The 15,960-nt window shown below is 39.3% G+C and overlaps 1 protein-coding gene across 1 annotated transcript; it reads left to right on the top strand.

Moving 5' to 3' along the window:
• Positions 1–353: 353 nt before the first annotated feature.
• Positions 354–13,036, top strand: PTCHD3 (patched domain containing 3). Its single transcript, XM_074403507.1, has 4 exons — positions 354–1,534; positions 2,769–2,890; positions 7,482–7,627; positions 11,284–13,036. The coding sequence occupies exons 1-4, from the start codon at positions 401–403 to the stop codon at positions 12,777–12,779; spliced, it is 2,898 nt and encodes a 965-aa protein (XP_074259608.1). The 5' UTR covers positions 354–400; the 3' UTR covers positions 12,780–13,036.
• The last annotated feature ends 2,924 nt before the right edge of the window (positions 13,037–15,960 follow it).

Below are 15,960 nucleotides of genomic sequence, written 5' to 3'. Positions count from 1 at the left end.
GAAAGGTAAAATCGGTCACTCAGGACACGTGGAATTTCTGTGCCATTTGTGTGCGTGGAAGAAACACCCAAATTCTCCCAGTAAGTTGCGAGTTCCATAGGATAGGCACGCACTTGATGGTCTTGAAGAAGCGTTCCTTGTATTTGCTGAACCTCTGAGAGACCAGGCAGGCCACACAAACACATTTCAGATTAGTTGGGCCCAGGGGCAAACCGCGCGCTCTCAGCACAGCCTCCGCTGCCCGGCGCGCGGCCGGAGCGCAAACTCCCCCAGAATTTCTCCAGGAAACCGTTGGGTGGGGCCAGGAAACCGTTGGGTGGGGCCAGGAAACCGTCTGGTGGGATCTCCGCAGCTGCTTTTCACCTGCTGTCCTGCCTGTGCTTCCTTAGAGGAAGAATCAATGCCGCAGGTGGAACCTGAGCCCGAGACGTGGCCGGAGCAGAAGCCCAAGCTCACCAAGCGGGACTCCGCGACCGGGACCGAGTGGAACTGGGAATTTGAGGAATCAGAATCGAAGGGCAAGCAGCCACCCCCGGGACCCCCCGCACCCCCAGGATCCCTGGCGTCGGAGGGGGACGATGCACCACCCCTGCCGTCGGAGGGGAAGGATGCACCACCCCTGCGGACGGACGGGGACGACGCACCCCGGCCGGAGGGGGACGATGCACCCCCGCTGCCATTGGAGCCGGACGTTGCACCCCGCCTGCCGTTGGAGCGAGACGATGCACCCCTGCCAGAGGAGGAAACCCCCAAGCCCATAACCGTCAGCGGTCACCGGCGCCGCTGTCACACCGACTGCCTAGAGGCGCCGCTGTCCCGCGCCTTCCAGTGGCTGGGATGGCAGGTGGGCGCGCACCCCTGGGTCTTCCTGCTGGTGCCCTTGATGCTGACGGCCGCCCTGGGCACCGGCTTCCTGTACCTGCCCAAGAACGAACAGGAAAACCTAGAGTACCAGTACACCCCGGTGGGGAGCCCGGCCAAGGCGGAGCGGCGCTTCGTGCAGGGCCATTTCACCACCAACGACTCCTACCGCTTCTCCCCCTCCAGGAGAAGCACGGAGAGCAATTTCATCTCGCTCCTGGTGGTCTCCTACAGCGACTCACTGCTGGACCCGGCCACCTTTACAGAAGTCAGCAAACTGGACGGCGCGGTACAGGATCTGCGTGCGGCGCAGGAAAACGGAAGCCAGATCCAATACCAACAGGTGTGCGCGAAGTACAGGGCGGGCTGCGTGCCCCCCAATCCGCTCCTGCACGCCTGGCAGGTGGACAAAACGCTCGACCTGAGCAGCATCTCCTTCCCCATTTACAACCACAGTGGGCACCCCCTCTACCTGACCGGCTTCTTTGGAGGACACATCCTGGGGGGCAGCCTAGGAATGGGCCAGTTACTCCTGCAGGCCAAAGCCATGCGGCTGCTGTACCACCTGAAGACCGAGCTCCCTGAGGACGATGTGCAGAGCAAGCAGTGGATCATCAATTTCCTCGATCAATTAAACAACATTAAGAAGAGCCTGGCCTTGAAGAAAATTGAGGTACCTGGCGGTTCGGGTCTATAGGGAGGCCAGGAGGTGGGAGGGATGAGGAAGACTTGCACCCAGAACCCTAACAAAAGCACTGCCTGACTGCTTGATGGAGTCCTTGCCCCTAGGCTGGGTGTGCCCTACTGTATTTGGTATTCAATCCAATTAACACCGACGATGCCCCTTGGTAACATTCCAGCTGATAACACAAATCCTGTGTCCACCAGATGGGCTTGTTCAGTACAGACATTGATCTTCATACTTAATTTTGGCGTTTGGTTTCTAATAAATGACAGTACTCTGAAATTCTACTTTTAGTTAAAGTCTTCACTGGTTTTGGGGAGCTCCCTAAAACTTGATTGGAGTTCATTGAGATTAAAAAAACAAACGACATTTTACGTAAAAGTTCCATGATGTTAAGAAGATAACTAGCTTAGCATTTTTCAAGTTAGTTACATACAAAGCACCTGGCTTAGTGTGAGGTACGTATTAGCTGTTCAATTATCGCTGGGTCAGCAACCCTATTAAGGCATGTAAGGGAAAGAGACACCTGCTGGGAGGAGCTTTCAAAGACCAGGCCCTCCTGAAATATTTATACAATTGAAACACTAAAAGACACCAACCAATACAAATTTAGAAAAAGTTAACAATTTTTGCAGCTGTTAGTGAGAACAAGATTAAACAGTTTTAGGCCTGGCACGGTGGCTCATGCCTGTAATTCCAGCACTTTGGGACACAAAGGCAGGTGGACTGCTTGAGTCCAGGAGTTCAAGACCAGCCCAGGCAACCTGGCAAAACCCCATCTCTACAAAAAATACAAAAGTTAGCCAGGTATGGTGGCACAGACCTATAGTCCCAGCTATTCAGAAGGTCCAGGCAGGAGGATCACTCGCCCCAGGAGATTGAGGGCCCAGTCTCAAAAAAAAAAAAAAAAAAAAAAAAAAAAAGAGAGAGAGAGAGAGAAAGAGATATCAAAGTTTTATATACAATTCAAATTTTGTTTATTCAGGAGTTTTATTTAAACTTTGAATTTGAAAGAAAGTTGAGGAAGCACGCCCGAGATGGGTGGAAAGAAGCGAATTTACATTATTTTCTCTATTCTGAAATCTTAATTCATGTATTTTTATCTTTTGCTGAATTTTAACATATTGTTTCATCACTAAGATAAAGTGTTTCAATAGTGTTTGTAACTCACACGCAAATATTGTTATTAAAAGTTATTTATCTGAGTATATTTTTGTGGCAGGTGGTCCACTTTACATCGGTTTCCAGACGACTGGAATTTGAGGCAACTTCTCAGACAGTGGTCCCTTTGTTTCACCTGGCATACGTCTTCATTATACTGTTTGCAGTCACATCATGCTGCAGGTAAAAAGCTTTGATTAGTTTTTGAAACTCTTGCTTTATGAAAAATATTTTATTGTGGTAAAATATAATATGACATAAAATATGCTATTATAGTCATTCTTAAGTTTACAATTCAGTGGCATTGATTACATCCACACCGGCATGCAACCATTACAACTATGTTTTCAAATATTTTGCATCATCCCAAACAGGAACTCTGCTACCGTTTTGCAATAAATTCCCCATCACCACCACCCTCCCCCACCCAGTGCCAGTTAACCTTTAATCTACTTTGTCTCTATGAATTTTCCTAAAGATTTTATATAAGTGGAATCATATAATTGCCTTTTTGTGACTGTCTCATTTCATTAGGCATAATGTTTTCAAGGTTCATCCTTGTAGCATGTTTCAGAACTTCATTCCTTTTTATGGCTGAATAATACCAAGTTCTCCAACTTTGTTCTTCCTCTTCAAGATTATATAGATCATCCGAGACTCCTTGAATTCCATATGAATTTAAGAATTGGATTCTCTATTTCTCGGGGGGACATGGTTATCAGAATTTTGATCGGGATTGTGTTGAATCTATAGATTATTTTGAGTAGGACTGTTATTTTAGCAATATGGAGTCTTCCAACCCAGGAACTAAGGATCTTTCCATTTATCTAGATCTTTTTAAGTTTCTTTTACCAGTGTTTGGTAGTTTTCAGTGTGCAAGTCCCTCACCACCTTGGTTAAAGTTATTCCTAGGTGTTTTATTCATTTTGAGCAATTTAAATGGAAATACGTTCTTAATTTCCTTTTTGGATTGTTCATTGCACATGTATAGAAATACAACTAATTTTGGGGTATTGATATTGTATCCTGAAGCTGTGCTGAATTTATTAACTCTGGTAGTTTTCTTCTGGATTCTTTAGTGTTTTTCATATATACAGTCATGTAATCTCTGAGAAGGGAGAGTTATATTCCTTCCTTTCCAATTTAGATGCTTTTATTTACGTTTCTTATCTAATTGCTCTGGCTAGAACTTCCAGTACAATATTGAATATCAGTGGTGGAAGTGGAAGTCTTTTCTGTCTTGTTTCTGATCTGATATTAGAGAAAAGTTTTCATTCTTTCACCCTTGAGTATGATGTTAGTTTTTCTATTTTTATAAATGCTTTTATTATTTTGAGGAATTTTTCTTCATATTCCTAGTTTTTAGTGTTTTTATTATGAAAGGGTGTTGGATTTTGTCAAATGCCTTTTTAACATCTATTGAGATGATCATGTGGTTGTTGTCCTTTGTTCTATAAATATGGCATATTACATTGATTGACTTTCTCCTGATGACTCACTCTTACCCTTCTGGGATAAATCCCACCTGGCTGTGACGTATAGTCCTTTTATTATGCTTTGGATTGGACTTACTAGCATTTGTTAATGACTTTGCACCTATATTCATGAGAGCTATTGGTTTGTAGTTTTCAGTTCTTGTGATGTCATTGTCTGGTATTGTATCAGTGTAATTATGGTCTCCTAGAGTGAGTTAGGAAGTGTTCCCTCCTCTTCGATTTTTTGGAAGAGTTTGAGAAGGATTCCTGTTACCTCCACTTTAGATATTTGGTAAAATTCATCAGTGAAATCTGGCCCTGGACTTTTCTTTGTTGAGAGTTTTTCAATTACTGGTTTAATATTTTGTTATGCATCTGTTGAGATTTTTTCTTTCACTTTAAGTCAATGTGGGTCATTTGTGTTTTTGTAGAAAGTCATGTTCATCTAGGTTATCCAGTTTGTGGACATACCGTTTTTAATAGTATTCTCTTATAAACTTCTCTATTCCTAAAAGGTCAATAGTAACGTCTCTGCTTTCATATCAGCTTGGGTTATTCATGTATTCTCTCCTTTTTTCTTTGTCACACTAAATAAAATTTAATCAGTTTTGTTGATCTTTTCAAGGAACCAGATTTTGGGTTGATTAATTCTATTGTCTTTCTTTTCTGTATTTACCTCTGTTCAAATCATATTCTTTCCTTCCTTCTTCCTGTGGTTTGAATGTTTGTATCCTCACAAAATTCCCTTGTGGAAATCTAATTCCTGGTGTGATAGTAATAAGAGATGGGGCCTTTAAGGAGTGATCAGAATGGGATTAGTACCCTTATAAACCAGTTCTGAGGGAGCTTGTTAGTCCCTTCCCCCATGTAAGGACATAGCAAGAAGACACCATCTATGAAACAAAGAGTAAACATTCACTAGGCACTGAATCTATTGGCCTTGACATTGGATTTCTCAGCCTCTACAATTGTAAGAAGCAGTTTTCTGTTGTTTATAGGTTTCCCAGTCTACGATATTTTGTTATAGTGGGCAGAACAGACTAAGACACCTCTGTTAGCTTCAGGTTTGGTTTTTCCTCCCTTTCCTAGAACCACAAGGTGTTAACTTATTGGTTTGAAGTCTTTTTCTTTTTAATGTCGGTATTTATAGCTATAAATTCCCCTCTGAGCACTATTGTCACTGTATCCCATAACTTATGGTATGTTATGTGTTCATTTTCATTTTTAACTATTTTCTAATGTCCCTTGATTGTTTAATAGTGTATTATTTCATTTTTGTAGATGTATTAATATTCCAGGTTTCCTTCTATTATTGATTTTTAGCTTTATTCTATAATTGGTTAGAAAAACATACATTGTATAACTTCAGTCATTCAAAATTTATTGAGACTTGTTTTACAGACTAACATATGGTCTATCCTGGAGAATATTCCAAGGGCACTGGAGAAGAATATATATCCTACTGTTGCTGGGTTGAGTCTTATTCCTGTAGGTTCTAATTGGTTTGTAGTGTTGCTCGTTTTCTCTGTGTCCTTATTGATATTTGACTCAGATGCTCTATGCATTGATGAAAGTGGTATATTACATTCGCCAAACTTTTTTTTTTTTTTTTTGAGACGGAGTCTCACTCTGTCACCCAGGCTACTAGAGTGCAGTGGCACAATCTTGCCTCACTGTAACCTGCTTCTGCAAAGTTCAAGCGATTATTCTGCCTCAGCTTCCTGAGTAGCTAGGATTACAGGTGTGCATCACCACGCTTATCTGGTTTTTGTATTTTTAGTAGAAATGACATTTAACCATGTTGGCCAGGCGGTAAGTCACCACGCCTAGCCCTCTCCAGCTATTAGTGTAGAGCTCTCTATAGTGCCCTTACTTCTGTCATATTTACTTAATACTGTATATGTTGGGTCTCTGTTATGCAGTGCACATACATTTAGAGTTGTTATAGCTTTTTGGTGAATTGGCCCTTTTATCAATATATAATGTACTTCTTTATCACTAAGTCTATTTTGCCTGATGTTAATATAGCCACTCCTGCTTTTATTTTGGTTACTATTTGTGTAAAGTATCTTTTAATATACTTTCAACTTACTTATATTTTTGGAGATAAAGTGAGTCTATAAACAGCATATAGTTAAATCATGTTGTTTTATCCATTCTGCCAACCTGTCTTTTGATTAGAGAGTTTAATCTATTTATATTTAAGGTAATTGCTGATAAGAGAAAACTTTTAACATTTTTTGTGTTCTGTCTTATACCTTTTTTGTCCTTCATTTCCTCTATATGCTTTCTTTTCTTCACATTTCTTTTTTCTTTTCAGACAGGGATGTGCCCTGTTGCCCAGGCTGCAGTGGTGTGGCACAATCATAGCTTACTGCAGTCTCGAACTCCTAAACTCAAGCAATCCTCCCACCTCAGCCTCCTGAGTAGCTAGAACTACAGGCACATGCCACCACATCTGGCTAATTTTTATTATCTTTTGTAGAGACAGGGTCTTGCTGTGTTGCTTAGGCTGGTCTTGAACTCCTGGCCTCAAGTGATCCTCTTACCTCAGCCTCCCAAACTGATGGGATTACATTGTGAGCCTCTCCTGCTGGTGGGTGCAGCATGAGCCACTACACCTAGTCACATTTCATTTTTTTAATAGGTATTTTCTTTTTCTGGTATACAATACACTTGGGAATTATACTGTACCAGGCATAAGTAGTAAGATTTCTATCACAGCGACATTCTATGATACTTTATGTTTAGTTTATATTTTTCTGGTGAGCTGTTTTGATTCTCTTTTCATCCCCTTTTGTGATATTTTTTGGAGATTTTCTTTGTGATTTCCATGGGGATTTTATGTAGCATCCTAAATTAAAAATAGTCTGTACTGAGTTGATACCAATTAAACTCCAAAACCATACAAAACCTCTTCTACTATCTGTCACATATTACATCTTTATACATTGTATGCCCTTCTGAAGACCAGAGTGGAATTAGCCATCAGCAGAGTTTTAGTGATTCTTTGTGTTTCCAAAATGCTTGTCAATGAATTAGCACTTGGCTGGCTGCAAAGAATCACACGTAGGAGAGTTGGTTAAAGTACAGATTTACAGATTTCCTACTTCTCTGCCCCCTTTCTTATTTTTTTTTTCAGTTGGTCTGAGAAAGTGCTTGGGAATTAAATGTCTCCAGCAGATATGTGTGGAAATTATTGCCCTAGAGGTTTCTACCTAGGTGTCCCCGTCAAGAATGTTATGCGTGGATGAAAGCCACCACCACAAATTACACAGTTTTTCCCTCCAAATTTACAGGTTTGACTGCATACGAAACAAAATGTGTGTTGCAGCCTTTGGAGTGATTTCTGCTTTCTTGGCAGTGGTGAGCGGCTTTGGCCTGCTCTTGCACATTGGGGTGCCATTTGTCATCATAGTTGCCAATTCGCCATTTCTTATTCTAGGTGAGTAAAACACAGCAGGAGGCTACACACTGCATATGTGGCGGGGTAGGATATCTAAGGGAAAGAATTGTATGGAGGCAGCTCTATAGTCCAAAAATGAGGTACCAGGAAATAGGGAAGTGTCATTGAACTGGGTATCTCTAGAAGTGGAAAGATCAAGTATCCCAGTGGAAAAACAGACCATGTACATGAACAGCAGTTCACATGCAAAAATCAAAATATAAGTCACTAAAAATACAGCCATGCATCAATTAACACGGAGGGTCTGAGAAATGCGTCCATAGGCAATTTTGTCATTGTGCAAACTTCCTAGAGTGTAATTACACAAACCTAGATTGTATATCCTACAATGCACCTAGGCTCTGTTGGCCTCTTGCTCCTAGGCTGCAAACATGTACAGCATGTTACTATACTAAATACTATAGGTAACTGTCATACAATGGTAAGTATTTGTGTATCTAGATATATCTAAACATAAAAAAGGTACAGTAAAAGGCCGGGTACGATGGCTCACACCTGTAATCCCAGCACTTTGGGAGGCCGAGGCAGGCAGATCACGAGGTCAGGAGTTCGAGACCAGCCTGGCCAATATGGTGAAACCCTGTCTCTACTAAAAATACAAAAAATAGCTGGGCATGGTGGCATGTGCCTGTAATCCCAGCTACTCAGGAGGCTGAGGCAGGAGAATTGCTTGAACCCAAGAGACAGAGGTTGCAGTGAGCTGAGATCATGCCACTGCACTCCAGCCTGGGCAACAGAGGGAGACTCCATCTCAAAAAAAAAAAAAAAATTTTCTTTCTTCAATAATAAATTAACCTTAACTTACTGTAACTTTTATTTTATAAACTTTTAAGTTTTTTTAACTTTTTGACTTTTTGTGATAACACAGCTTAAAACAGAAACATGTTGGACAGTGGTACAATAATATTTTCTTTCTTTATGTCTTGGGATAAACAAACATATTGCTCTGCCAGTCTTATGAAAGTATAGCACATACCATTTTGTACACAACATAATACTTAATAAACAATTGTTACTCCTTTATGTATTCACTATGCTAAATTTTATGTCATTATTTTAGAGTGTACTCTAACTTATGAAAAAAATAGTTAACTGTAAAATAGCTTCATGTAGATTATTCAGGAGGTATTTCAGAAGAAGGCATTGTTATCATAAGAGACAACTCCACGTGTCCTGAAGAACTTCCAGTGGGACAGGATGTGGAGATGGAAGACAGTGATAGTGATGATTCTGGCCCTATGTAGGCCTAGGCTAATGGGTATGATTTTGGGGGTTTTTTGTTTGTTTGTTTGTTTTTTGAGTTGGAGTCTCTCTCTGCCACCCAGGCTGAAGTACAGTGGCTCAATCTCATCTCATTGTGACCTCCGCCTCCTGGGTTTAAGCAATTCTCCTGCCTCAGCCTCCCAAGTAGCTGGGGGACTATAGGCACACACTGCTATACTAATGTGTGTTTCTGTATCTTAGTTTTTAATAAGTTTAGAAAGTAAAGAAATTTTAAAAATTTTTAAATAGAAAAAGCCTTATAGATTAAAGATATAAGGAAAGAAAATATTTTTGTACAGCTATCCAATGTTTTTGTGTTTTAAGCTGTGTTATCACAAAAAGCCAAAAAAATTTTTAAAGACTTAAAAGTTTGTAAAATAATAAAGTTACCATAAGCTAAGGTTAATTTATTATTAAAGAAAGAAAAATAGTTTTAAAATAAATATAGTGTAGTCTAAGCATCCAGTGTTTATAAAGTCTACAGTAGTATATAGGAATGTCCTTCACACAAACTCTACAAAATGGCTTAGATTAAATCAATTGTATACATCTTAACTATAGTTATTTATGGCTGTGAGGTACACTGGATGATTAGGTGTGAGTGTGGACAAGGGAAGTATGACTTGAAAAACTAGAATAAGTACACAATTCACTGTCTCCCCCAGAAAACCAAATACCAGTTTTTCCGAGATACTTACTTTCTAAAATACAAACACCTTTATTTTCTCATGTTTACTGTAAAATAAATTCTGAACTTACCAAAAATATAAAGAAAAATGGAAAATGGTAATTCTACCCTTGCAGGATAATTTCTGGTAATGTTTTTATGTATATCCATCCAGAATTTGTTCTATGCAAATATGCACATAGAGCCATCTCCCTATTTCAAACATCTTATTTTATAACAAGAAATTTTCATTTAACATTAAATATCTATCTCTTTAAAAAGACTGAGTATGACTCTAATCTAATGCTAGGCTTGATTTGGTCCATCCCATATTGTTACGGGTTATGTTGTTTTCAATATTTTCCTACTATAAATTATATCAAAATGAACACACTTGTTCTACTTTTGAGCATTTGTCCAATTAGGACAAATTCCTAGAAGTAGAATTATAGGTCGAAGTTATTCCCTCTTTAAGTCTTTTGCTTTGTTGCAAACATGGACTGAAAAAGGGTGTACCAATTTACTTTTCTCCCTAGCAGATGACAAGTGTGTTCATTTGCAGACAACCATCCAAAAATCCTCAGTCTTGTTAATATTGATTAATAAGAAAAACAAGTGTCTCACTTGTGGTTTAATTTTCATCCCTTGATTAATTGAAAGGTCAAATATTTTCTTCTTATACCATTATGAACTACATAACAGTGTTCTGGTCAAAGAAAGACTGCATATACAAGGCAGACCACATATACAATGGTTGTCCCAGAAAGTTATAATGGAGCTGAAAAATTCCGATCACCTATCAATATCACAACCATCCTACTGTCATAATGCAATTCATTACTCACATGTCTGGTAGGAAGTTTGAGGGAGGTGAAATTTATCTGCAACCTGCTCATGTTGCACTTTTCAGTTCACTTTTTTTTGTGACCCTCCTTTCCCGGGCTTCAGTCATAACTTGAAAATCCTCAGATGTTCTCCTATCCACCAAATCTGAAAGGTCATTGAGGAAAGGAGCTAATTATCTAGTAGGCATTCACATATAAAGAATGTAAAGAATTCTTAAGATTTACCTTGACATATTTTTCTGATCTCATTATAATGACCTGGGCAAGTGACATCGGAATACTAGCATTCTAGGTATCAGAAACAAACTAGCAGAAAAGTTACAGTTGTGCATGTGCCTGTGTGACTTCTAAACTGTGTGTTGCCTCTCAGATTATATCACAGAGATAGCCAGATGCTAACTGTAGAACAAGTTAAGTCTAACTTATATTTTAAGCAACAGAATGTTGGCTGGATATGTCTGTACATGAGCATGAAATATAAGAGAAAATGATCTGTCAAGCAATCTACTGGAATCGATGATACACTGCCAATGCTCATTTGATTAACACCCATCTAGCCAGGTTTTCTGATCTCATCATGGAAACACCCTAAGCGAAGAGTAGAGTATACTGTGCTATGTGCAATCATAGATGTATGTACGAAGCAAATACTTATTATGAAGGAAGTTGTGATGAGTTCTGTGGTAAATTCAGAGGCAACCAGGGAAAGCATCACAGAGAAGATAGTATTTAAGCAGAGATTGGGCAAGATAAATAAAACCTTAAGAGATAGAAAAAGAAAATGGTTTAAATCGACCTATTTAATTTTCAGTGGATAATAGTATGTATGAAGATTCTGTTTCTTTTTTTTTTTTTAACAGGTGTTGGGGTCGATGACATGTTTATCATGATTTCTGCCTGGCATGAGACCAGCCTCGCAGATGATATACGAGAGCGGATGTCCAGTGTCTATTCCAAAGTGGCAGTATCCATTACAATCACCACCGTTACTAACATCCTGGCCTTCTATACAGGGGTTATGAGCTCTTTTAGGTCCGTACAATATTTTTGCATCTATACAGGAACAAGCCTGTTATTTTGCTATTTTTATTCCATCACCTGTTTTGGAGCACTTATGGCCTTAGATGGTAAAAGAGAAGTAGTCTGCCTACGCTGGTTGGAAAAGGCTGACCCAAAATGGTCCTCATTTAAAAAGTCCTGCTGTTTCCCATTTGGTTCTATTTCAGATGAACATGGAACTGATAAGCATCCAGTGACTTTGTTTTTTAGAGACTATTTTGGCCCTTTGCTCACAAGCACTGAGTCCAAGTTTTTTGTAGTCTTTCTATACATTTTGTACCTCACAAGCAGTATTTATGGGTGTTTCCAAGTGGAGGAAGGTTTAGACCTTCGAAATCTGGCAAGTGATGATTCCTACATCACACCATATTTTAATGTAGAGGAAGATTATTTTTCAGATTATGGCCCCAGGGTTATGGTTATTGTTACTAAAAAAGTTGACTACTGGGATAAAGATGTTAGGCAAGAACTGGAAAACTGTATTAAAAGTTTTGGAAAAAATGACTATGTAGATGGAAAGTTTACAGAGTTTTGGTTAAGCGCATATGTGCAATATTTAAAAGGTAAGAGCCAAGATCCTAATGATAAAAATACTTTTATGAATAATATTCCTGATTTTTTTAGCCATTTTCCAAATTTTGAGTATGATGTTAATATTTCATCATCAAATGAAATCATTTCTTCCCGGGGCTTCATTCAGACAACAGATGTCTTTTCCTCAAGGGATAAGAAAATAATGTTATCCCAATTACGAAACACAGCTGAAAACTGTCCAATTCCCCTAATGGTGTACAACCACGCATTTATATATTTTGATCAGTATGCTGCAATAGTAGAAAACACTGTTCGAAATGTCATGGTGGCATCAGCAGCTATGTTCATTGTTTCCTTGTTGTTAATTCCTCATCCGATGTGTTCCTTGTGGGTGACTTTTGCTATTGGTTCTGTGATTGTAGGAGTAACGGGTTTCATGGCATTCTGGAAAGTTAATCTTGATTCCATATCCATGATTAATCTTGTCATTTGTATAGGGTTTTCTTTCGATTTTTCTGCACACATTTCCTATGCATTTGTTTCTAGTCCTCAGCCCTCAGTAAACCAAAAATCAATTGAGGCATTATATCTTCTAGGCTACCCAGTGTTACAAAGTGCAGTTTCAACAATAATAGGGGTGTGTGTTTTAGCTACAGCAAAAGCATACATCTTCAGAACATTTTTTAAGATTATGTTTCTTGTTATGGTATTTGGGGCTGCTCATGGCCTAATTTTTATTCCAGTATTCTTGACCTTTTTTTGAAGGTTTATTTGAATATCCACTAACAAATCAAAGACCAATTCTAGAATTCTTGATTGCCCCAATCCAATCTGATTTTTTAAATGCACCGTTAATTATAGTCAACAAACTTGTTGGGAGGCCAAGGCGGGTGGATCACCTGAGGTCAGGAATTTGAGACCAGCCTGGCCAACATGGTGAAACCCCATCACTACTGAAAACACAAAAATTAGCCAGGTATGGCAGCATGCACCTATAATCACAGCTACTCAGGAGGCGGAGGCAGGAGAATTGCTTGAACCCAGGAGGCAGAGGTTGCAGTGAGCTGAGATCACGCCATGGCATTCCAGCCTGGGTGACAAGAACAAGACTCCTTCTCAAAAAAAAAAAAAGTATAGTCAACCAACTAAAAACAAGGGCATGTTTCCTTGACTTGGAAATCCCATTTTAAATTATTATTTTAAATATCCTGATAAAAATTAATTAGTCTTATGTTAAAATATCTTCACTAAATTAGGAAGTGTTATCTTTCTTACAGTCTTTACAATCAAGTATAAGGTACAACTTTTCAGTTATGTTTTCCCTTTATATTTATGCCTGGAATTCAACTATTGTATATATTATTTATACTATTAATGGAATATTATTTTCATTGTACTTGCTGTATGCATTCATATGTGAAAATGCATCTTATTTATTTTCCCATTCAGGGGATTTTCTATGCATTTTGTTAATGGTATATTTTGATAAGCAGAAGTTTTTAAAGTTTATAAATCCAATTTATCTTTTTTTTATGGTTAGTGCTTTCTGTATCCTAAGAAATATTTTGACTACTCCAAGGTTACAAATAAAGTCATCTGTGTTTCCTCCTCTAAGCGAATAGTTTTGATTGTACATTTAGGTCTGTGATCCACATGTGTGTATTTGTTGGGCAGTATGGATAAAGGTTCATTTTCTTCCTGTAAAAGCTGCCCATTTGTCTCAGCATCATTTGTGAAAAGACTATCCTTCAACATGGATTAACCTGGCACCTATTAAAAAAAACCAACTGGCAATTTACATGCGGTTGTAATTTTGTGCCATTGATCTGTCTGCACTAAGGCCAATATCACCACACTGCCTTCATTACCGAAGCTTTATATTCATTATTGAAATTAGCCTGTGTATGTTATCCACTTTTATCCTCATTAATCTTTCTGATTTCAAAGTTGATCTTTGTTATTTTCTTTCTTTTTTTTTTTTTTTTTTTTTGGCGAATTCACCCATGACACTGTCACTCAGGCTGGAGTGCAGTGGTGCGATCATAGCTCACTGCAGCCCAAACCTCCTGGGCTCATGTGATCCTCCCTTCTCAGCCTCCTGAGTAGCTGGGACTACATTTGTGCTATTACATCTGACTAATTTTTCGTTTTAATTTTTTTTTTTTAAGAGACAGGGTCTTGTTGTGTTGTCCGGGCTAGTTTTGAAATCTTGGCCTCAAGCAATTCTTCTGTCTCAGCCTCCCAAACTGCTGGGATTACAGGTGTGAGCCACCATATCAACATTTTGTTACTTTTTTATCTTAAACTCTATAAACCAATATTGTTTTTTTAAAGAAGGTATTCATCATAATAAAATTATACTGTTTAAACAAAGCAATTCATTTTTGCCCTGGAACTTGGTTTTGGCCCTTGAATTTAACTCATCACACCAGTGGGTTGGGAAAAGTGAAAAACAGCAACAGTGTAGAAGTTCTATTATGATTAGAAATGTTAGCTATTTAAATGTAATCTTGCCTAAAGATTTTAGCTGTGTTCTTGCTGTTTTGGAATTAGTGGCTCCAGCTCCTTAGTTATCTCTCCCCAGACATCAATTCCAAATTAGTTTCTTTTCCTCACTAAAAATACTGGGAGGGTAATGTCAGCACAAACGGGGTAGAATGTAGCTCCAAGAGCCCATTTCGCCACAAAAATTAAAAATTGAAAAAAGCAAAAACTGTTAGAAAATAATCTAATTGAACTCTGGAAAATGGTCCAAGGTTTACACCAAACCAAGTGGTTGAATCTGATTCAAGTGGACCTTGAATCAGAAAAAAAAAAGCAACTTAAAAATGGTAGGAAAACCTTGTGTCATTTTTATTTGCCCTGATCTCACCCCCTTTCCCTGGCTCGATAGTGACAGTGGTCCTAAGAAGGTAGCCTAGGCCAGGCGTGGTGGCTCACGCCTGTAATCCCAACACTTTGGGAGGCCAAGGCAGGTGGATCACCTGAGGTCAGGAGTTCGAGACCAGCCTGGCCAACATGGTGAAACTCAGTCTCTACTAAAAATACAAAAATTAGCCAGGCATGGTGGAATGCGTGCCTGTAATTCCAGCTGAGGAGGCTGAGGCAAGAGAATCACTTGAGCCCAGGAGGCAGAGGTTATAATGAGCTGAGATTGTGCCATTGCACTTCAGCCTGGGTGACAGGGCAAGACTCCGTCTCAAAAAAAATTTTTTTTAAAGAAGGTAGCCAACATTTATTTCTACCAGGCATGGGACCCAGGTTCCTAGTTCCAGAGAAAGAAAAGATCTCATTCACAAAGAGTTTGTCTATATAAACATGTCTACGAGCTATTGGAAAACTGACACAAAGCACTTATCCTTGTTCACCTTACCCAGAACTCACTCATGGTGAAAAGGCAGCAAGAATTTTTTAAAAATATTTTAAGGCAAATGAACAGCCCACAAACACCAGGGTCAAAAAGTTACTGTTGGGATATTCAATAGTGCCCAAAAGCCAGGGAGCGAAGGCTACGCAAAGAGTTTCTTTGTCAAATTAAGGCATTCAAAAGCACCTTTATATACTGGGAATTTGTGCGTGTGTGTCTGTAAGTTAGAGTCTCACTCTGTTACCCAGCCTGGAGTACAGTAGCATGATTTCAGCTCTCTGCAACCTTTGCCTCCCAGGTTCAAGCCTCCTGGGTAGCTGGTACTATAGATAGGCACCACAACACCCAGCTAAGTTTTATATTTTTAGTAGAGATAGGGTTTTGCCATTTGGCCAGGCTGGTCTCGAACACCTGACTTCAGTTGATCCATATACTGAGAATTTTAAAGCCATGCACATGCTCAGGGCAGGGCACATACTCAGAAAGGAACTGTGAAAACTTGAAGCTTTAACCTCTGGCTGATTAGTCCAGTCCAGCAGGAAGTGAAGGGGATGCTGTAGCTCCCTCGAGGTATGTG

This window comes from Saimiri boliviensis, chromosome 8 (assembly GCF_048565385.1).
Source record: "Saimiri boliviensis isolate mSaiBol1 chromosome 8, mSaiBol1.pri, whole genome shotgun sequence".
Classification (NCBI taxonomy): domain Eukaryota; kingdom Metazoa; phylum Chordata; class Mammalia; order Primates; family Cebidae; genus Saimiri; species Saimiri boliviensis.
This window is presented reverse-complemented; position numbering and strand designations above follow the sequence as displayed.